Below are 19,969 nucleotides of genomic sequence, written 5' to 3'. Positions count from 1 at the left end.
TTTAGTTTCTGATGACATTTTGTCCCAAACTGCAGGTCCCTTTTGCTGGAATTTATTGCACTACTACCACACTTAAAACACACTGAACTAGTCTGTTAATAAGTACAAATCATGGTCACAGGACTGAAAAGAAGATGCAGCAGAAATAAAAGTGTAACATGCTCAACTCACCTTCTGAGGAGATGGCGAACTTTTGATGTAAAATGGATTGTTTGCCTGTTCTTGTTTTCTTACTTCTCGCCTCTAGGATGAGAAAAAATTACTTCATATATTGTATTTTATTTGAAGCTTCCTGTTGCGCTAACAATTCCTGAACCTCCGAACTACACAGGTACTGGCTCTGACAGTAGTGGATCTAAATACTGGAACCTAAGCAAATACTTATTTGCAATTTAGTTATGCTGCGCTAACTTTTCCATCAAAGTGGTTTTCCAAAGGCAGTTCAGGGAAATGGAGCACCCTTCCTATAATAAAGCAAATGCCTTGGTAATATGTCAACAGAGCCAAGTGCTGCAGGGAGATTGGGCAGATTATAAATGATGAAGCATTGAATTATGACAAATGCAATAATATAGTCTAGTTACTGCATTTCATGATGCAAATGCCTTACAACGATTATCTAAAAAAAAGGATTTAGACAGGCCCAATTATTGAGCAGTAATTCACTGAATGCCTACTTGCTACATCCTTTCTGAAAATCCAAAAATGTATTTCTCTTATAACAGATTACTTTTAAGGGTAAATTAAGAACAGAATCTCTGTAACACAAGAGATTTTGTAGAAGCTGGAAATCCAGAACAACACACACAAAATGCTGGAGGAACTCAACAGTTCAAGCAGCAACTACTGAAATGAATAAACAGTTGACGTTTTGGGCTGAGATCCTTCATTAGCCTTTCTTGAGTCCTGATGACGGGTCTCGGCCCAAAATGTTGACCGCTTATTCATTTTGTATAGTTACTGCCTGACCTGCTGACCTCCTCCAGCATTTTAAGTGTTACTTTTATCTGTTCTTTATTTACCCATCCAGCACATCCTCATCTTTAAGGAGCTTGTACATTCTTCCCATGACTGAGTGGGGTTCCTCCGGGTGATTAGGCTATGGTTACATCAGGGAATTGCTGGGTGACGCAGCTTATAGGGTCAGAAGGGCCTATTCTGCCTTGTATCTCAATAAGTAAAATAAATAAAACTATAGGATAAAACCTTTAGGAGGAGGAAGACTAAGAAACCATAGACTTAAAATTTTAACAATTTACAAATAGGAGTCAACAAGCTCTCACTAATATGTTTGTCAAATACTATTTTGGTTTATATCTGTGCTGACCTATGCCTGGTGATTGGGTGATTTTCAAGTTACTATTATCATGTCTAAAAATAGAAACTGCTATTTTCTATTTTACTGATTATGTAGATACAATTAGGGATTGAAACTCAATGAGAGGTCAAATTGGAATTGCCTGAAGGAATTACCAGACAAATCAGATGGCTTAGTAATGAAATTCAAATGAAAGCTTAATGAGACACACTTTAGCTGAACAGTTAAGAGCTAAAAGAGATTCTTGGATGATAATTGTCAGGCTTTTGCACACATATTGTTGCCAAGCTGCAGAGAAATGAAGCAGTACTATCAACTGGCACATGAAAGCAAGAAAGGAGTGAAGTGCTATAGACGTAGATCATTAAGCAGAACTTGCCAGAAAAGTCTGGAAGCATCTGTAGACAGAGAAGTTCTGGCCTTTCATCAGAACTGACCAAGTCTTGTACAAGCTGGATATTTGAAATTTTTTAATCCAATGTGAAGCTCCAAGGGCTGTAATATGCCAAGTCAGATGATGAGATGCTATTTCAAGCTTATGAATGCCTCTTTATAAAAAATGCCAAAGGGTGGGAATAGGTAAGAGAATTAAAATTACAGACAACTGGAAGCTTAACATCACCTTTATGGAGGAGAGGATTAATGTAATTTGAGGCTTGATTTAGGTCAAGCCTCAAGTTACCTGACACGGGTTGGCTTAAAAAGAAAGCACTGATATCCAAAAGCACGCCAGTTCTGTATTGTAGGCAAGTTAAGGAGAGCTGGTGGGATGGCAACCATGCAGAGAAGGGATTACAGACTGCTAAATTGTGAAGTAAAATCTCAGTTTATCAGCAATGCATTTTCTGGTAATCCTTAGTCAAATGCCAACTCATTTGATGTGGCCAAGAGAAAAACTAACCAGAACAATTCTATGATAAGGAAATATTTGTTAAAATACAAGTCTACAGAACCAATGAAAATGACTTTGTTGATGCGATTATCAGCTTTAAATCTGAAGACAAGGGGTAAAATAATAGATGATTTTAACTCCTTCAGTTTACCATACCAACCACAGCTTACTTCAGAACAAAATTTTGGTATAAACTAGTTCAAAAGTATTGCTTCTATGCAGTAGGGAATAAAGAAATAATTTATGGTTTCCAAGAGGAGGCCTGACCTCAACTTTAAATCAGACAGGGATAAACAGGTGTAAAAACCTAACCTCTCTTTGGGTTCACAACAAAAGGCTGGGCTTGACGAGGATAAATACAGAGGAATCAGTTCCCCTCGTAGCCTCCAACCTGATGGCATTAACACTGATTTCTCTAACTTCCAGTAATTTTCCCTCCTCCTCTTTTTTCCATTCTCGTTCCTCTCTTACCCCTTCCTCCTCATTCCTTTTCTCCCACGTTCCACAGTACTCTCAGATTTCTTCTTCTTCAGCCCTGTATGACTTCCACCTATTATCTCCCAGCTTCTTACTTTGCCCTTCCCCTACCTACCCTCTTACCTGTTCTCACTTGTCACCTGCCAGCTTGTACTCCCTCCGCCACTCCCCCCACCTTCAAATTCTGGCTTCTGCCTCCTTTCTTTCCAAATCTGATGAAGGATCTCAGCCTGAAACATCGACCGTCCATTTCCCTCCATAGATGCTGCCTGACCTGCTGAACTCCTCCAGTATTTTCTGTGTGCTGTTCTAGATATCTTGTATCTACAGAATCGTGTGCTTAGAATTCTGAGAAACATTCTTTTTGGTGGTCTTTCTATCTGAGCACTGAAGTGGCTGACTGTGTTCAGATAACTAAACCAAATGAATTTAACTAATACTGGAATAATTTTGGATTGTTAATCTTTGGAAATATGATGTTGGGAAGTTCAGCAGAATCCAGGGTCAATGGTTTCTTTTCATATGTTGGAGCTAGGAATTACCCTAGCAAGCTCGTCTTCATCTAATTCTGGCTGTCGTTGCCTGATGCTTCTTTGTTCCTCATCATGGAAGATAGTTTTCTTAGTGTTTTCATCATCTGAAGAACTTTCTGAAGGTGCTTCATTAATCCAAGCATCAAGATCTAATCTGAAGAGAAGAAGACGACAAAGTCACTTCCATCTGCAACCTACATATTTGTCTTGTCATCCATGGTATAAGTGCAAACCCTTGTACAAATAAGTTTCTCAATGGCTTCCTTCTATCTGGAAGGTAGCTGTATCTACACATACACTCAATGGCTTTTTTTTTAAAAAAAAGAGGTACAGGAGTCTTTTTTTAATTGGTTCTATTGGGTTTCTTTGTTTTCTGGCTGCCAGTAAAAAGACAAATCTCAAGATTGTGTATTTGTAGTATACATACTTTGAACTTTGAATTGCTGTAGCCCATCCACTTCAAGGTTTGATGTGTAGTGCATTCAGAGATGTTCTTCTGCACAACACTGTTTTAAAGCATGATTATTTGATTTACTGTTGCCTTCCTATCAGCTTGAACCATTCTGGCTATTCTCCTCTGACCTCTCTCATTAACAAGACATTTTCATCCATAGAACTATAAACTCTACAGACTGTTCCACCTGAAAACCCTAGATCAGCAGTTTCTGAGATACTCAAACCACCCCATCTGGTACCAATAATCATCCCACAGTCAAACTCACTTTGATCACATTTCTTCCCCATTCTGATGTTTGGTCTGAACAACAACTGAACCTCTTGACCATATCTGCATGTCTTTATGTATTGAGTTGCTGTCACCAAATTGGCTTAATGAATGAGCATGTGCACAGGTACACCTAATAAAGAGGCCACTGAATGTATATTACCACAATAACACAAGTTTGTGGAAGAATGAGCATTCAATTTTTTCCAAGGCATTTTGTAGTTCCTCTAGAATTTCTGGCTGCTTAATCATTTTTCTCTAACAAGCAGGGAACCTGGCTTTGTTGCAAATTCAACACAAACGTCGACAGATGGACAATTAAAAGTATGCTGACTGGTTGCATCATGGTCTGCTATGGCAATTCAAATGCACAGGAGTGCAAGAAACTACAGAGAATAGTAGATTCTACCCAATATGTCATGGCAATCTCCAGCACTGATTGAATCAACAGGCGGAACTGGCTCAACAAGGCAACATTCATTATGAAAGATGCTCACTACCTGGGCCATGCCATCATTTTGCGATTAGCACTGGGCAGGAGGTATAGAAATCTGAAGTCTCACACCACCAGGTTCAAGAACAGATCCTTCCTTCTAAACATTTGGTTCTTGAACTAACTGGCACAACCCTGAACACCTTTTATGTTGATAAAAACAAACAGACAATAAGAAAGGGGAAAATATTACATAAATTATTTTAGGTGTTTATTTTGATGTTTATTTGTCACAATTGGAGATAAGGCTGAAAATATATCAGTGACACCTTTAAAATTTGTGCAGCCATCTGCACAATTATATGCTTAAATCAATAATTAACAAACCTTACTGTTTTAATCTAGTCTACTTGGGTCTTTACATTTAAAAAAAGTAATGAAAGATCCAAATACATTCAAAAAATTGTGAAACCCAATTACAGCTCCATTGTATGGCTGATCAACGGATTCCAATAAGTTATGAAGCATGTTTTCTCATTTGAGTTGGTAACATTTATCAATGCTTACCAATAGGGGAAAAAAATTAACTTCAATACTTATTTGTCACCATCATGGAAACCATTAGCATTAATAGTTTGAAAACGGATGGACCTTTATACTTTGACAACTATATGTCCATATATGAATAAACTAAACTAACATACAGAATTCAGCATGGACAGTAACAAGCCGGGTTGTGAAAGGAGGAGGGTTTGATGTAGTGTTAGCAACCCCATTCCACAAGAAATCCAGAGCTACCGAAACACCAACAGAAGCTCCAAAGACCTCACCCTTGGGAGAAGGAGGATATACCAAGATGGGCTGCACCTGGGAAAACTTGAAAGACTGGCCCAGGGCAGATGACTTTGGTGAGCTGCTGTTGGCAGCCTATGCCCCAGTAGGGGTGATCAGCTCAAGAAGTAGAAGATTAATATACAGAGCACAAAATTTGCTGCTCAGAAAAAGTAAAATAAAGGCAATTTGACTGACAGCTAATTTCAAGGTATCACTTGGTACCCACTTGGCCAATTTCAAGGTATCATTTACATTAATAAACACTGGAACACAGAGTTCATAACAGCAGAAAATGGAAACATCAGGTATCATTTGTTGGATGGAGGTTTTGCAGGGGAGATCAGCCAACCCACATCTAATTGTTCTTTACTCCTGAAAATGCCATGGTACCTCTGTCCTGGTTACTTCTCTGAGCAAAGTGACTGTATTTCATGCAAGATTAAGTAATGAAAACATGCAGGTCTATTTCAGTGTGTCATCTACGGATGCCCATGGTGCATTCCCTCTGAAAGGGATCACTGCACACATCTTGGCTGAACTCTTTCCACTGCAAGGATGCACTTATACCCAGCCTTGTTATTTAAGTCAGGAGTGATTTAAAAATTGACCATGAAATATGACAAGTGTTTGGTTGACACTACATTTGTAGAGCTACAAAAGAATGGTGGCTTTTAAACAGGGAAAGATATTAATCAATAATTCTCTACTCCAGTAGTTTTTGCTTCTGTTGCAAAATCTATGAAGCAATATATTCATATATTTAGAAAATGAAAATAGCAGCTTCATTTGATGTCCCAATTGTAATTCAGTTTCTGTCAATAAACAACCAATCATTTATAAAACAGAAAACGTCACAACTATAAAAAGCTTATTCCTTAAACTGATGCAGAGAATAGAAGTGCTTTTCAATTAGTGAAAATAAAAAAGATTTACTTACCCATCCGGCAGTGGGACTTTCTTCTGTGCCTTAGGAGCCACAGGGTTAAGTTCTCCAGCAAATAAGGCCATGACTTCTTCTGCTACAGGGATATCTTTAGCTTGAAGCTTCTGTATGTATTTTATCAGCTGGAGAATACACGAAGCCTGAAGAAAAAAAGTCAATAATCAGCAGAGTTGTCAGTAGTCAGAAAGGACAGCAAAGCTTTGAATCTGCAGTCAACTAAAACTAAAGATGAGAAACAGCTTCTTGATCACAAACAGGAGCTGAAATTTCTACCTGTAATTGCTGCATCATAAGGGAACCACAGACCTCTATTCTTTTGAACCATGTTTGTATAAAGTGCCTTTTACAGACTTAGCTCAAGCACTCAGGATTTCTCAGCTTGAGTGAAAACTGAAATCAATTTCAAGCTTTATGGAGGCTGAATGCTTCCTGGAAAATATACAGACAATAGACAATAGGTGCAGAAGTAGACCATTCGGCCCCTCGAGTCTGCACCGCCATTCTGAGATCATGGCTGATCATTCACTATCAATACCCAGTCCCTGCCTTGTCCCCATATCCCTCGATTCCCCTATCCATCAGATATCTATCCAGCTCCTTCTTGAAAGCATCCAGAGAATTGGCCTCCACCGTCTTCCGAGGCAGTGCATTCCACACCTCCACAACTCTCTGGGAGAAGAAGCTCTTCCTCAACTCTGTTTTAAATAACTGACCTCTTATTCTCAATCCATGCCCTCTGGTACTGGACTCTCCCAACATCTGGAACATATTTCCTGCCTCAATCCTATCAAATCCTTTAATTATCTTAAACGTTTCAATCAGATGCCCTCTCAATCTCCTCAATTCCAGCGTGTACAAGCCCAATCTCTCCAATCTCTCTGCGTAAGACAGCCCTGCCATCCCAGGAATCAACCTAGTGAATCTACGCTGCACTTCTTCAATTGCCAGAATGTCCTTCCTTAAACCTGGAGACCAAAACTGTACACAATATTCCAGGTGTGGTCTCACCAGGGCCCTGTACAAATGCAAAAGAACATCCTTGCTCTTGTATTCAATTCCCCTTGTAACAAAGGCCAACATTCCATTTGCCCTCTTCACTGCCTGTTGCACTTGCTCATTCACCTTCATTGACTGGTGAACTAGGACTCCTAGGTCTCTTTGCATTTCTCCCTTACCTAACTCGACACCGTTCAGACAATACTCTGCCCTCTTGTTCCAGCTTCCAAAGTGGATAACTTCACATTTATTCACATTGAATGACATCTGCCAAGTATTTGCCCACTCAGTCAGCCTATCCAAGTCTCCCTGTATTCTCCTAACGTCCTCTTCGCATGTCACACTGCCACCCAGTTTAGTATCGTCAGCAAACTTGCTGATATAGTTTTCAATGCCCTCATCTAAATCATTGACATAAATCGTAGAGAGCTGTGGTCCCAATACAGAGCCCTGTGGTACCCCACTAGTCACCTCCAGCCAGTCTGAGAAACACCCATTCACTGCTACCCTTTGCTTTCTATCTGCCAACCAGTTTTCTATCCATGTTGAAACCCTGCCCCCAATGCCATGAGCTCTGATTTTACGTGAGATGGCCTTGCTATAGTTGAAGAGAGTTTAGGAGAACAAGTGGGTGGCCATTTGAAAGGGCTGGAAGCCGCGGATGGAGAAAGAATCATTAAGCGCATACCACTCTCAATACTATACATTAGAGACTCATAGAAGTGATAAGAAGGCAGGTTCATAAGACCAATGTACTGGAGTAAATAAATCCGCCATGGTTGAATAGTGGAGCAGAATCAATGGGCTGAATAGACTAATTCTACTCCTATGTCTTATGCTTTAACATGTAAAATGTTCAAAGTGTATGGTATTCATCATCATTTATTATATGCCAGGATGTATGACTTGGGCAGTCATGGTCTTTGACTGTGATTGTTCTTGGCAAATTTTTTTCCCCTCAGAAGTGGTTTGCCATTGCCTTCTTCTTTACAAAACGGGTGACCCACAGGCTAGTGGAGGGAAGGAGTGCCTTACACCTCCTTTGGCAGAGACACAGCTCCGCCCTGCCACTCAATTCATATTTACACCATCTTATAGACCTACTTAGCGAAAGAAGATTTGAACATATGATTTTAGAATTGCCTAGAAATTAACAAGATATTACAGCAAAGTCTATTGTTCAAAATGCTTATTTAAAATTAATTTCATATCTTTGGAAATTAGGTTATGTTGACATATTGATGACACCAGCTCTTCCCAGCACATAAACACCTATAAGAACAAATCCAAGCATTTCAGCAGAATTGCATACTAAACTCTATAGAATTAAGGGTGTACTTGATTAGTGTGGGCATTACAATAATATTAAGAAGAGTATGACTAACTTTGTAACTTCACAACTGTGGTGTGTGAATAACTTTGGCTGAAGCCATGTGTCTACAAAAGCTATTATACAGTTTTCACAGATTCCTTGAGGTTGAAGGTGGTGACTGAGATCAAGGAAGAAATTAGACAAGTGACTAACGGGTTAATTTTCTATTTTGCCATGATTGTGCTTAAAATGACTGAATAAATGCATTAAACTGATCACAGAATGTATCCTATCAGGATGCATCACAGCTTCGTATGGCAACACTTTGCACATAACCACAAGAAACTGCAGTCATGGATACAGCCCGCACATCACGGAAACCAGCATCCTTCCATGCACTTTACACTTCTTGCTACCTCAGTAAAGCAGCTAACATAATCAAAATCCCCACCTCATCAGAATTCCTCCCCCCCCCCAATCAGGCAGAAGATACAAAAGTCCAAAAGCATATGTCACTAGACTCAAAGAAAGCTTCTATCCTGCTGTTGTAAGACAATTGAATGGTCCTCTAGTATGATAAATTGGACTCAGTTGTCCTCACAATCTATGTTATGGCCCTACACCTTTTTGTCTACCTGCACTGCATTTTCTCTGTAACTAACACTTCATTCTGTATTCATTTATTGTTTTCCCTTGTACTACCTCAACGCACTGTCGTAATGAAAATATCTCCATTGACAGTATGCAAGTTTTCCACTTTACCTCAGTACAGGTGGATTTACCAATTTCAATGAACAATATGATGGTAAAATAATACATGCCAGGCATTTGCTGAACATTTCTCATTAACAAAATGATTCTAACATTTACCATTAAGATGTTAATATATCAGCAATTGTCTGAAATCATCATCTGGAGCTGAAGATTTTATGTCAACATGACAATAAAACTTCACTTATTTTACAAGTGACCACAGTTAAATTTATTTCTACTTAGGATTGTTAAAACTTAATGAAGTAAAAGTATGGAGGTTTATTGTCCAGATTTCAGGATTGAAAGGCTTCTCATATGAAAAGCTTTTGATGACTCTAGGTCTGTACTCACTGGAATTCAGAAGAATGAAGGGCAACGTCATTGAAACCTATTGAACGGTTATAGGCCTTGACAGAGTGAATGTTGTCTATGGTGGGAGAGTCTAAGACCAGAGGACATAGCCTCAGAATAGAGAGGTGTCCTTTTAGAACTGAGATGGAGAGGAGTTTCTTTAGTCACAGAGTAATGAATTTATGGAATATGTTGCCACAGGCTGCTGTGGAGGCTAAGTCTTTATGTATATTTAAGGTAGAGGTTGATAGGATTCTTGATTGGTCAGGGCATGAAGAGATACGTGGAGAAGGGAAGAGAGTGGGGCTGAGAGGGAAAATGGATTAGAAACATAGAAAATAGGTGCAGGAGTAGGCCATTCAGCCCTTTGAGCCTGCACCACCATTCAGTATGATCATGGCTGATCATCCAACTCAGAACCCTGTACCTGCTTTCTCTCCGTACCCCCTGATCCCTTTAGCCACAAGGGCCATATCTAACTTCCTCTTAAATATAGCCAATGAACCAGCCTCAACTGTTTCCTGTGGCAAGAGAATTCCATACATTCACCACTCTCTGTGTGAAGAAGTTTGTCTCATCTTGGTCCTAAAAGGCTTCCCCTTTATCCTTAAACTGTGACCCCTCGTTCTGGACTTCCCCAACATCGGGAACAATCTTCCTGGATCTAGCCTGTCCAATCCTTTTAGAATTTTATACGTTTCAATAAGATCCCCCCTCAATCTTCTAAATTCCAGTGAGTATAAGCCTAGTCGATCCAGTCTTTCTTCATATGAAAGTCCTGCCATTCCAGGAGTCAATCTGGTGAACCTTCTCTGTACTCTGTTTATGGCAAGAATGTCTTTTCTCAGATTAGGTGACCCAAAACTGCACACAATATTCTAGGTGTGTACAACTGCAGTAGAACCTCCCTGCTCCTGTACTCAGATCCTTTTGCTATGAATACCAACATACCATTTGCCTTTTTCACCGCCTGCTGTACCTGCATGCCCACCTTCAATGACTGGTGTACAATGACACCCAGGTCTCGTTGCACCTCCCCTTTTCCTAATCGGCCACCGTTCAGGTAATAATCTGTTTTCCTGTTCTTGCAACCAAAGTGGATAACCTCACATTTATCCACATTAAATTGCATCTGCCATGAATTTGCCCACTCACCTAACCTATCCAAGTCACTCTGCATCCTCTTAGCATCCTCCTCACAGCTAACACCGCCGCCCAGCTTCGTGTCATCCGCAAACTTGGAGATGCTGCATTTAATTCCCTCATCTAAATCATTAATATATATTGTAAACAACTGGGGTCCCAGCACTGAGCCTTGCAGTACCCCACTAGTCACTGCCTGCCATTTTGAAAAGGTCCCGTTTACTCCCGTTCTTTGCTTCCTGTCTGCCAACCAATTCTCTATCCACATCAATACCATACCCCCAATACCGTGTGCTTTAAGTTTGCACACTAATCTCCTGTGTGGGACCTTGTCAAAAGCCTTTTGAAAATCTAAATATACCACATCCACTGGCTCTCCCCTATCCACTCTACTAGTTACATCCTCAAAAAAATTCTGTAAGATTCGTCAGACATGATTTTCCTTTCACAAATCCATGCTGACTTTGTCCGATGATTTCACCTCTTTCCAAATGTGCTGTTATCACATCTTTGATAACCGACTCTAGCATTTTCCCCACCACCGATGTTAGACTAACCGGTCTATAATTCCCCGGTTTCTCTCTCACTCCTTTTTTAAAAAGTGGGGTTACATTAGCCACCTTCCAATCCTCAGGAACTAATCCAGAATCTAGAGTTTTGAAAAATTATCACTAATGCATCCACTATTTCTTGGGCTACTTCCTTAAGTTCTCTGGGATGCAGACCATCTGGCCCTGGGGATTTATCTGCCTTTAATCCCTTCAATTTATCTCACACCACTTCCCTACTAACATGTATTTCCCTCAGTTCCTCCATCTCACTAGACCCTCGGTCCCTTACTATTTCTATAAGGTTATTTATGTCCTCCTTCGTGAAGTCAAAACCAAAGTAGTTATTCTATTGGTCTGCCATGTCTTTGTTCCCTATGATCAATTCACCTGTTTTTGACTGTAAAGGACCTACATTTGTCTTAACCAATCTTTTTCTTTTCACATATCTAGAAAAGCTTTTACAGTCAGTTTTTATGTTCCCTGCCAGCTTTCTCTCATGATCTTTTTTCCCTTTCCTAATTAAGTCCTTTGTCTTCCTCTGTTGGTCTCTGAATTTCTCCTAGTCCTCAGGTGTGCCGCTTTTTTTTTTGCTAATTTATATGTTTCTTCTTTGGACTTGATACTATTCCTAATTAGCCATGATGAATTAGCCTATTTTCCCTAATTAGCCACGATGAAATGGAGGAGCAGACTCGATGGGGCAAATGGTCTGTTTCTGCTCCTATATCTTATGGTCTAAAACACCAATAGTACTGCACATCGTCTTAGAATCACTAAATAATGGGCTATATTTTATTTAATCCGTCAGAGTTCCATTTAACCAGCAATTTCTGCTGTTAATCAATGTAGATGTCAGTGAAGGAATGGTTAGAGTCTGAATGAAATATTATTAGGGACCAAAATGCCTTTGAACAATGAACAGAAATTTACATGAGAAAGAAGATAAGAAAGCTTTGTTATCTGCATGAGATGGGAAAATTATTTATTATTATGATGATACAGCAAGGTCATAGGCCCTTCTGGCCCATTGAATCCACATTGCCCATGTGACCAACTAACCTTTTAATCTGTACACCTTTGAAAGGTGGAAGGAAACCAGAGCACCTGGAGGAAATCTACATTGTAACGGCATGAAAGTACAAACTCCTTACATACAGCAACAGAGTTGGACCTGGGTTGCTGGCGCTGTAATACTGTTATGCTAACTACAGGTTCCCCCGCTATCCAAAAGGTACAGCGTTCCTATGAAACTGCTTGTAAGCTGAAATGTCAAAAAGCGAAGAAGCAATTACCATTAATTTATATGGGAAAAATTTTTGAGCATTCCCACCCAAAAAAACATACCAAATCAAACCAAATAACACCTAAAACCCAAAATAACACAAACATATAGTAAAAGCAGGAATGATATGATAAATATACAGCCTATATAAAGTAGAAATATTGTATGTATGGTGTAATTTCACTTATCAAAATCGGGAAGACAGTGACGCAAGATCGATTTGGAGAGAGAAGAAAAAACAAGAAAAAGAAAACAAAATTGGCATGTGCATGTACACGCATATGCACATACACTCATGCACACACAACTGCCCGCACAAGGCTTCACGGTCATGGTAGTCTTTCTCGGGGTAAACACACGTATAAAGTGGGCGTCTTTTTTCTGTAAAAGCAAAAATCCTCTTTGGTTAGCGAAAACAGGTACTAAAGTAATGTCTTTCGTAACAGCAAGTCGTTGTAAAGCAAACATTCGAAAAACAGGGGCCACCTGTACACTTTTTCAGTGGTTACTAATTTGGTGCTGGGTGAAAAGCAGAAGAACCAAAGTCAGTCCAAGTAACTCGAATCACATTTATAATGGCAAGAATGTAACAAAGACACTATAGGAATGGGCACAGAAGGACAATTACAAAGTCTACAGTGAAACTGTAAAAGGAAATGCTGCTCACGTACCCGCTCCTGCACTTCAAGATCTGCATTCTGAACAAACTGGGGAAGCTTGTCAATCAGCATTTGTGTTACTTCCTCAGCAGCTTCTTTGTCTCCCGCTTGCTCATGCTGCTGTAATATCGATGCATACAACTTTGCGGCATTCTGCACATAAACAGCCTGTATGTGTCCTGGCAGTGTTGTGACTTTGGACTTCAGCATAGCTTCCAGGGTTTGATTAGGCTCCTGAAGATGCCTGGTGAACACATGTACAAGTTAAAATCTCATGTAGTTTCTTTCAGTTAAAATTGCACAATGGAGGTTAAATTGAACGTTGTCTGACTCATTGAAACCTTATAGTTGTTAATCAGAGATAAAAATGCTTGAGCCACAGGTTAACTATGATACGACTGGATGGCAGAACAAACTTAGAGGTCAAATTACTATTCCAAGTCCAATGGCCCTGTGATACAAGTTTTGTTAAATAAAAATTGTAAGATTCCAGCCTTAAAAACTTGGAAAAAACCATTTTACAAAATGGGCCTGTGTAGTTCCCAGGGGCACTGGTTTACAAAACAAAACTGCTCCAAATTCATCAACGACATTTAATCAAGTCTGCGGACAGCTGAAGAGGGAGGATTTAACACAATTATTCCTACTGTTCTGATTGAAACATTCCAAAACCTGGGCCTCTGTACTCCCTCTGCAACTGGATCCTGGACTTCCTAACTGGAAGACCACAATCTTTGTGGATTGGAAATAACATCTCCACTTGGTTGATAATCAACACTGGTGCATCTCAGGGTTGTGTGCTTAGCCCACTGCTCTACTCTCCCTATACCCTTGACTGTGTGGCTAGGCACAGCTCAAATGCCATCAATAAATTTGCTGAAAATACAACTATTGCTGGCAGAATTTCAGATGGTGATGAGAGGGCATAAAGGAGAAAGATATATCAGTTTTTGAGTGGTGTTGTAGCAACAACTTTAAACTCGAGTCAGTAAGACGAAAGAACAGATTGTGGAATTCTGAAAGTAAGATATGGGAACACACACCAGCCCTCATATAGGGATCAGAAGTGGAAAGAGTGAGCATTTCAAGTTCCTGGGTGCCAATAACTGAGGATCCAACGTGGTCCCAATGTATCAATGCAGCTACAAAGAAGGCAGTGCCTACATTTCATTAGGAGTTTGAGAAGATTTGCTATGTCACCAAAGACACTGGCAAATTTCTACAGATGTACATTCTGGCTGCTTCATCAAGCGGTATTGGTGGGTGGGGGCACTACTGCACAGGATCGAAACAAAGCTGCAGAGAGATGTAAACTTACTCAGCTCTATCATGGGTAGTGTCCAGAACATGTTCAAGGGACAATGCCTCAAAAACTCAGCATCTATCCTTAAGGACCTCCATCACCCAGGAAATGTCCTGTTCTCATTGCTACCAACAGGAAGGAGGTACATAAATTTGAAGATACATACTCACCGATTCAGGAACATCTTCTTCCCCTCGGCTATTTGATTTCTGAATGGACACTGAGCCCATGAACACTATCTCACTACTTCTATTTTTTTTAAATTTTGCACTACTTATTCAATATATACATACACAAACATATAAATTAAATTAGTGCAAAGTGTGTGTATATTTCTTTTTACTGTAATTCATGTTTTATCTCATTATATATTGCATTGTACTGCTGCCACAAAGTCATCAATTTCATGAAATATGCTAGCTATATTAAACCTGATTATGTAATGTTGAAATACTAAGTTCATGCAGAGGAGGGAATTCTAAGGATTGAGCATTACTGCTAGGGGAGAGCACCAAGCAATTCATGACCCCAGAATCACAATGTACTGTAGGCTTAAAATGCGAGGGTTCTGCTTGCTACTCAAAATTTTGTATCTTCTACCATAGAAGTACATCTTCTACGCTATATAGTAATGCTATCTTAAATTTCCTTAGGCAGTACTTACTCTGAAAATTCACCACAAATCCACGCAGAAGCATATAGAACTTCACAAATTCCATTCCTTTGCATATTGCCAGCAAGTAGATGGGCATTATCTAACAACATAGCCATCTGGGACACTGCAAATGCTCGGATGGCCTTTACCCGAATAGCTACATCAAGCATTTGAGCCGCAATTAGATGGCCATGTCGTGTTCCTTCCAATCGAGTCAGTTCAACCAAAATGCTGATGTACCTGTGATATAAAAAAAGCTTCAGTGGATAAGATAAATTTTGGAGTAAAAATACGATTTAATTAAAAAAAACATTGGCACATACTGTATCAGTATAAAACTGAAATGTGTGCTTGTCAGACACAAGCAAATTGCATTTTAAGGTGGCTAAGAACTTACCATTCAAAATTGGTGATGTATTGATAGTTGGACTGACTGCATATGTCAATGATTTTTGTCAGGAGTTCATCTCTGTAAGTTGTACCCTCTGCTTTATCTACATGAATCATTAATTTCTTAACAATTTCCATCAAATTCTTCTTTGAAACCTACAACATTGGAGTTAATAAAACAAAATTTAAATGCAAATTATGAACTTACTTACAAGTTTTCCAAATCATAGCACAATGAGTGTACTCACTGTTTAACATCCAACATTAAGCCAAAGTACAATCTTTATAAATGAGAAATGCATTGCTTTTATTTGCACTTCAATAAGTCTACGTGCTTTGGTTTTTCCTCTTATACTGGTTAGCAAAACAGCCACCCACTCCAAACTGGTGGATCAAGCAGCAATACACAATTCAAGATTTAGAAGCAACAACAAAAATAAACAGAAAATTGGATTGGGTTCCAAGTCAACCCACAATTTTATAAAACATGAATAAAAATAGGGTTTTCTGCAATTATTCACAATTCAGATATACTCCTTTTCCACAAGACATAGGAGCAGAATTAGGCCATTCAGCCCATAAAGTCTATTCTGCCATTCTATCATGGTTTATTTCTTATCCCGCTTAACCCCATTCTATAAGACCAATAGACATAGGAGCAAAATTAGGCTGTTTGGCTTTTCAGTGGATTAAAATATATAGATGGAATTTTTGAAAATATAAATGATAGTTTTATTTGTAAGGTTAATTAAAAACAAGTGAGGTATACAAATTGTCACCACTGGATTAATGAGAATGCCAAGCAAAAATTAAATTGTACTGTACTTTGTGCAACATATAATTAAATTTTAAAATTTATTTTTAAAAGCTGTATCTACATAATAGAAAGAAAACTTATGTTTCCAGTTGCATGCTAACTGAATTGTTTAGTTAGAATACATTCAATAATGGGATAGTGAGAAATGATAATTTAGCTCAAAATGTTGACGACTTCCAGAAAGTTTATTAATGCTTAGGAGGGTTAATAGCAATGTAGGCTGCAAGTGTATAACTGCACAATATCCCTTCAAAGAACTCAAACTTTTCCATAAACAGAAATGTACGCCATCTATAATACCAGGATCCCAGCCTAATATTATCTTATCAAGCTGTATGGAACAACCAATATTTACAAGAACTACTTGTTCTAGGCTCTGTATAAACAGCTGTGTTGAAGCATGAAACAATGCATTTAAAAAGTTGAAAGGCACTGGCAAGCTCAAGATCTTACACAATATATCATTTTAGGAACCAAGATTAGGTCAGTGCAACGTATTCCTATTATACCTTGCCACAAAAATTATTTTAAGTTCCAGTTTTTTCAATTATGCTCTTGTCTTGAAAAGTATCTCTTTCTGTTAAGTCATGTGCTGCAAGTAAATTTTCAACCATTATGGAACAACATTAATCACTATAAAATGTTTTCAATCAACCGAGTTACTACTCAGAAGGTTGTACAGATTAAGAAACAAGTAACAGTTTGTTGAAATTTTCATATGCTTCATTAAGAAGGTGACCAAAAAGTTAGTAGATTACCATTCCATACAGAAGATCTAGAGCTCGGAGTCGTATAGATTCATCCTTGTCATCTAAACACTGCAAGATTAGATCCTTGTGGGACTGTACAGACTTTGGATGAGTCTTCAAAATTTTCGACATAGCCAGCAAACCCAGATACTTCACTGCAGAATAGTTCAGAATCTTTGGCAATTTGTCACAATACTTAAATACATAAACACCATCTGAAAAAATCAATGCTCATCTACACCATGATTTAAAAAAATAAAAATCAATAGTTACAAATGCTCAGGATTCTTGAAATTCTACATAAACAGAATTGACTGGATAAGGAATCAATGTTCAAAGCACTGCTGTTAAACTTAAAAATCATTTGCACTAGATTACATTTGAAAACCAGTGGCTGGATCAGTAGTTAAGAGTAGGGAAAGTAAACATCTCCAGGGTGAGGGCCAGCATATGACTACACCAGAATAACACTAATGTTACCCCACTATGGGGCCTATTGAAAATGAAGCACATAGCCTTAGAAATGCACAGCTACAGTAAATTTCAAGTCAGCTGAGGACAACTTACAAAATTTCAAAGAATGTAAAAAATTAATCACAAATAGGTGTGTTGAGCCACCTTTACCATTCATTAAGATCAAAGCTGTCACTGTACCACAGAGCCACTTTCCTGTATTAGTCTCAAATTATCCAAATCCTTTAATAAACAAATCAATCTATTTCAAATAAACTCAATGACTGAGCCTACTCATCCCTTAGTTAAGAGATTTCCTCAAATCAGAAACTGTTTACATGAGATTTAATTCCACAAAATTTCAATGAATACAGGCCAAGTCTACTTACAAGATCATAAGGCATAGAAACACAATTAAGCCATTCAGCCCAATGAGTCTGTTCCACCATTCTCTCTCAACCCCAATCACCTACCTTCTCCCTATAACCTTAAATAGCCTTACCAATTAAGTATTAATCAAGAACCTATCAAACTCCATTTTAAATATATCCAATGACTTGGCGTTCACAGCTGTTTGTGGCAATGAATTTCACAGATTCACCAGCCTCAGGGTAAAGAAATTGTTCCACATTTCAGTTCTGAAGGGATGTCCCTTTATTATGGGATTATGCCCTCAGGTCTTCGACACTCCCACTACTGGAGATATACATATATCAGAACAATTTTTATGTGTATTTGTTACTAGGAGAGAATTTGAGTGCATAAATAACTGCAATTATGTAGGGCCTTGAAGAAACTGTGCCTGAAGTACTTGTACGTTTTAGGCACATTTTTTATGGAACTGGCAGAAAACTTAGAACTTCAAACTAAGAATAAATGCATAACTACCTACTTACAGTTTTGGTCAGAATCTTCAATGAGAATGCGCAACTTCTGCACGCAAAGCTGAGGAGAAAAAAAAATTGTAATTTGTAGGGATAACAAGGAAAACCTCAATTGTTCATAACAATAAAGGAGAAAGACGTAGCAATAACAATAACACTATCAAAAACAACTTTTTACATATTATTATTACACATGGTGCCATGGTACTGCAGTGGTTAGCATTACATCTCAGGGCATCCCAGTGTTTGGAATTCAATTCCAGTGCTGTTCTGCAAGAAATTTATATGTTCTTCCTGTGGAATGTGTGGGTTTTCTCTGGGTTTCCTCCCACAGTCCAATTGGTCATTGTAAATTGTCCTGTGATTAGGTTAGGGTTATTCGGGTTTGTCAGGGATTGCTGGGGCAGCGAGGCATGGAAGGCCAGAAGGGGCCAGTCTGTACTGTATTGCTAAATAAAATAAAATAAAGATAAATTATTATGATCACCACTCCAATGAAAATATCATAAACTGATGGAAGGTAACACTTCAGTATATCCTTAAGAACTTGCAAAGCACTTCAATATTTGAAATGCTTTAGATATATTTAAATTATATTTATACTGAAAATACTTTATATTGAAAACTTAATTTAAATATTAAATTATATTTTCAATATAAAAATAAATTAAAATATATTCCTTGACCAAAACTTTTTTAAAAAATCACAAAGGGAAAAATGAACTCCATCAAACAGAACCCAGACAAAATAATGAAAAATCTAATGAATGATACCATGGAGAAAACATGTTACCTGGATACTGGCGCTGTGGTTCGGCATTCCAGAAGAGAGAGAGATAAGAACTGCAGAAGCAAGAAAATATTAGCCTCAACTTGATAAACATTTACTGACAGAAAATAAATTTAATAGGGCCTCTTAATACTTTAGATCAGAAGACTGTCAGGCCATCTGACCTGCTTCAAACTATGACAATTATTTAGCATATACCATTTGACTGAATGGGATGATCTTAATTCAGTGGTGCATAAATTTGAATTATGAAATCTTCAATTCCAAGAACATTAATGGGATTTTACAACAGAGAAGTTTAGCTGTGCCCAGGCTATCTAAATGAATAACTCTCATTTTAGTTCTTAATCATAGCATTTGTGCTCCAGTTGCAGGCATATTGATAAATAGCAACACTTAACCAGCCTTTTCTAATTTTTCTAATTACCACCCAATGTAATGAATAGTCAAAACTTCTCCACTCCAATTCCTGAAGATTTTGGTATCATAATAAGGGATCTAGTGGGTATTAAAAGATCAGAAGACGAAAATAAAAAATTGCAGATGCTAGAAATCAGAAACAAAAACAGAAAATGCTGGGGGGAAAACTAATGAGGCAGCATCTTCATAAACAGTCAATGATTCAGCATCCAGAAGGATTAGAAGCTATGTTAAGGTCAAATAGGGAAATGGGCTGCAAGTAGTCTAACGCTACCTATAACACCAAAAAGATGGAATTATTGGTGTA

The 19,969-nt window shown here is 38.4% G+C and overlaps 1 protein-coding gene across 1 annotated transcript in view; it reads right to left on the bottom strand.

Annotated features, from left to right (window-relative positions):
* The window catches only part of ap3d1 (adaptor related protein complex 3 subunit delta 1), a 102,779-nt gene that overhangs the window by 42,845 nt on the left and 39,965 nt on the right, over positions 1-19,969 (bottom strand). Inside the window, exons 10-18 of the mRNA XM_059991085.1 lie at positions 19,246-19,295; positions 18,465-18,513; positions 17,125-17,270; positions 15,557-15,705; positions 15,169-15,399; positions 13,214-13,445; positions 6,149-6,294; positions 3,230-3,374; positions 172-243 (exon numbers count right to left, since the gene is read on the bottom strand). Coding sequence (XP_059847068.1) covers positions 172-243; positions 3,230-3,374; positions 6,149-6,294; positions 13,214-13,445; positions 15,169-15,399; positions 15,557-15,705; positions 17,125-17,270; positions 18,465-18,513; positions 19,246-19,295 — 1,220 coding nt within the window. The remainder of the gene's footprint in view (positions 1-171; positions 244-3,229; positions 3,375-6,148; positions 6,295-13,213; positions 13,446-15,168; positions 15,400-15,556; positions 15,706-17,124; positions 17,271-18,464; positions 18,514-19,245; positions 19,296-19,969) is intronic.

This window comes from Hypanus sabinus, chromosome 16 (assembly GCF_030144855.1).
Source record: "Hypanus sabinus isolate sHypSab1 chromosome 16, sHypSab1.hap1, whole genome shotgun sequence".
Classification (NCBI taxonomy): domain Eukaryota; kingdom Metazoa; phylum Chordata; class Chondrichthyes; order Myliobatiformes; family Dasyatidae; genus Hypanus; species Hypanus sabinus.
This window is presented reverse-complemented; position numbering and strand designations above follow the sequence as displayed.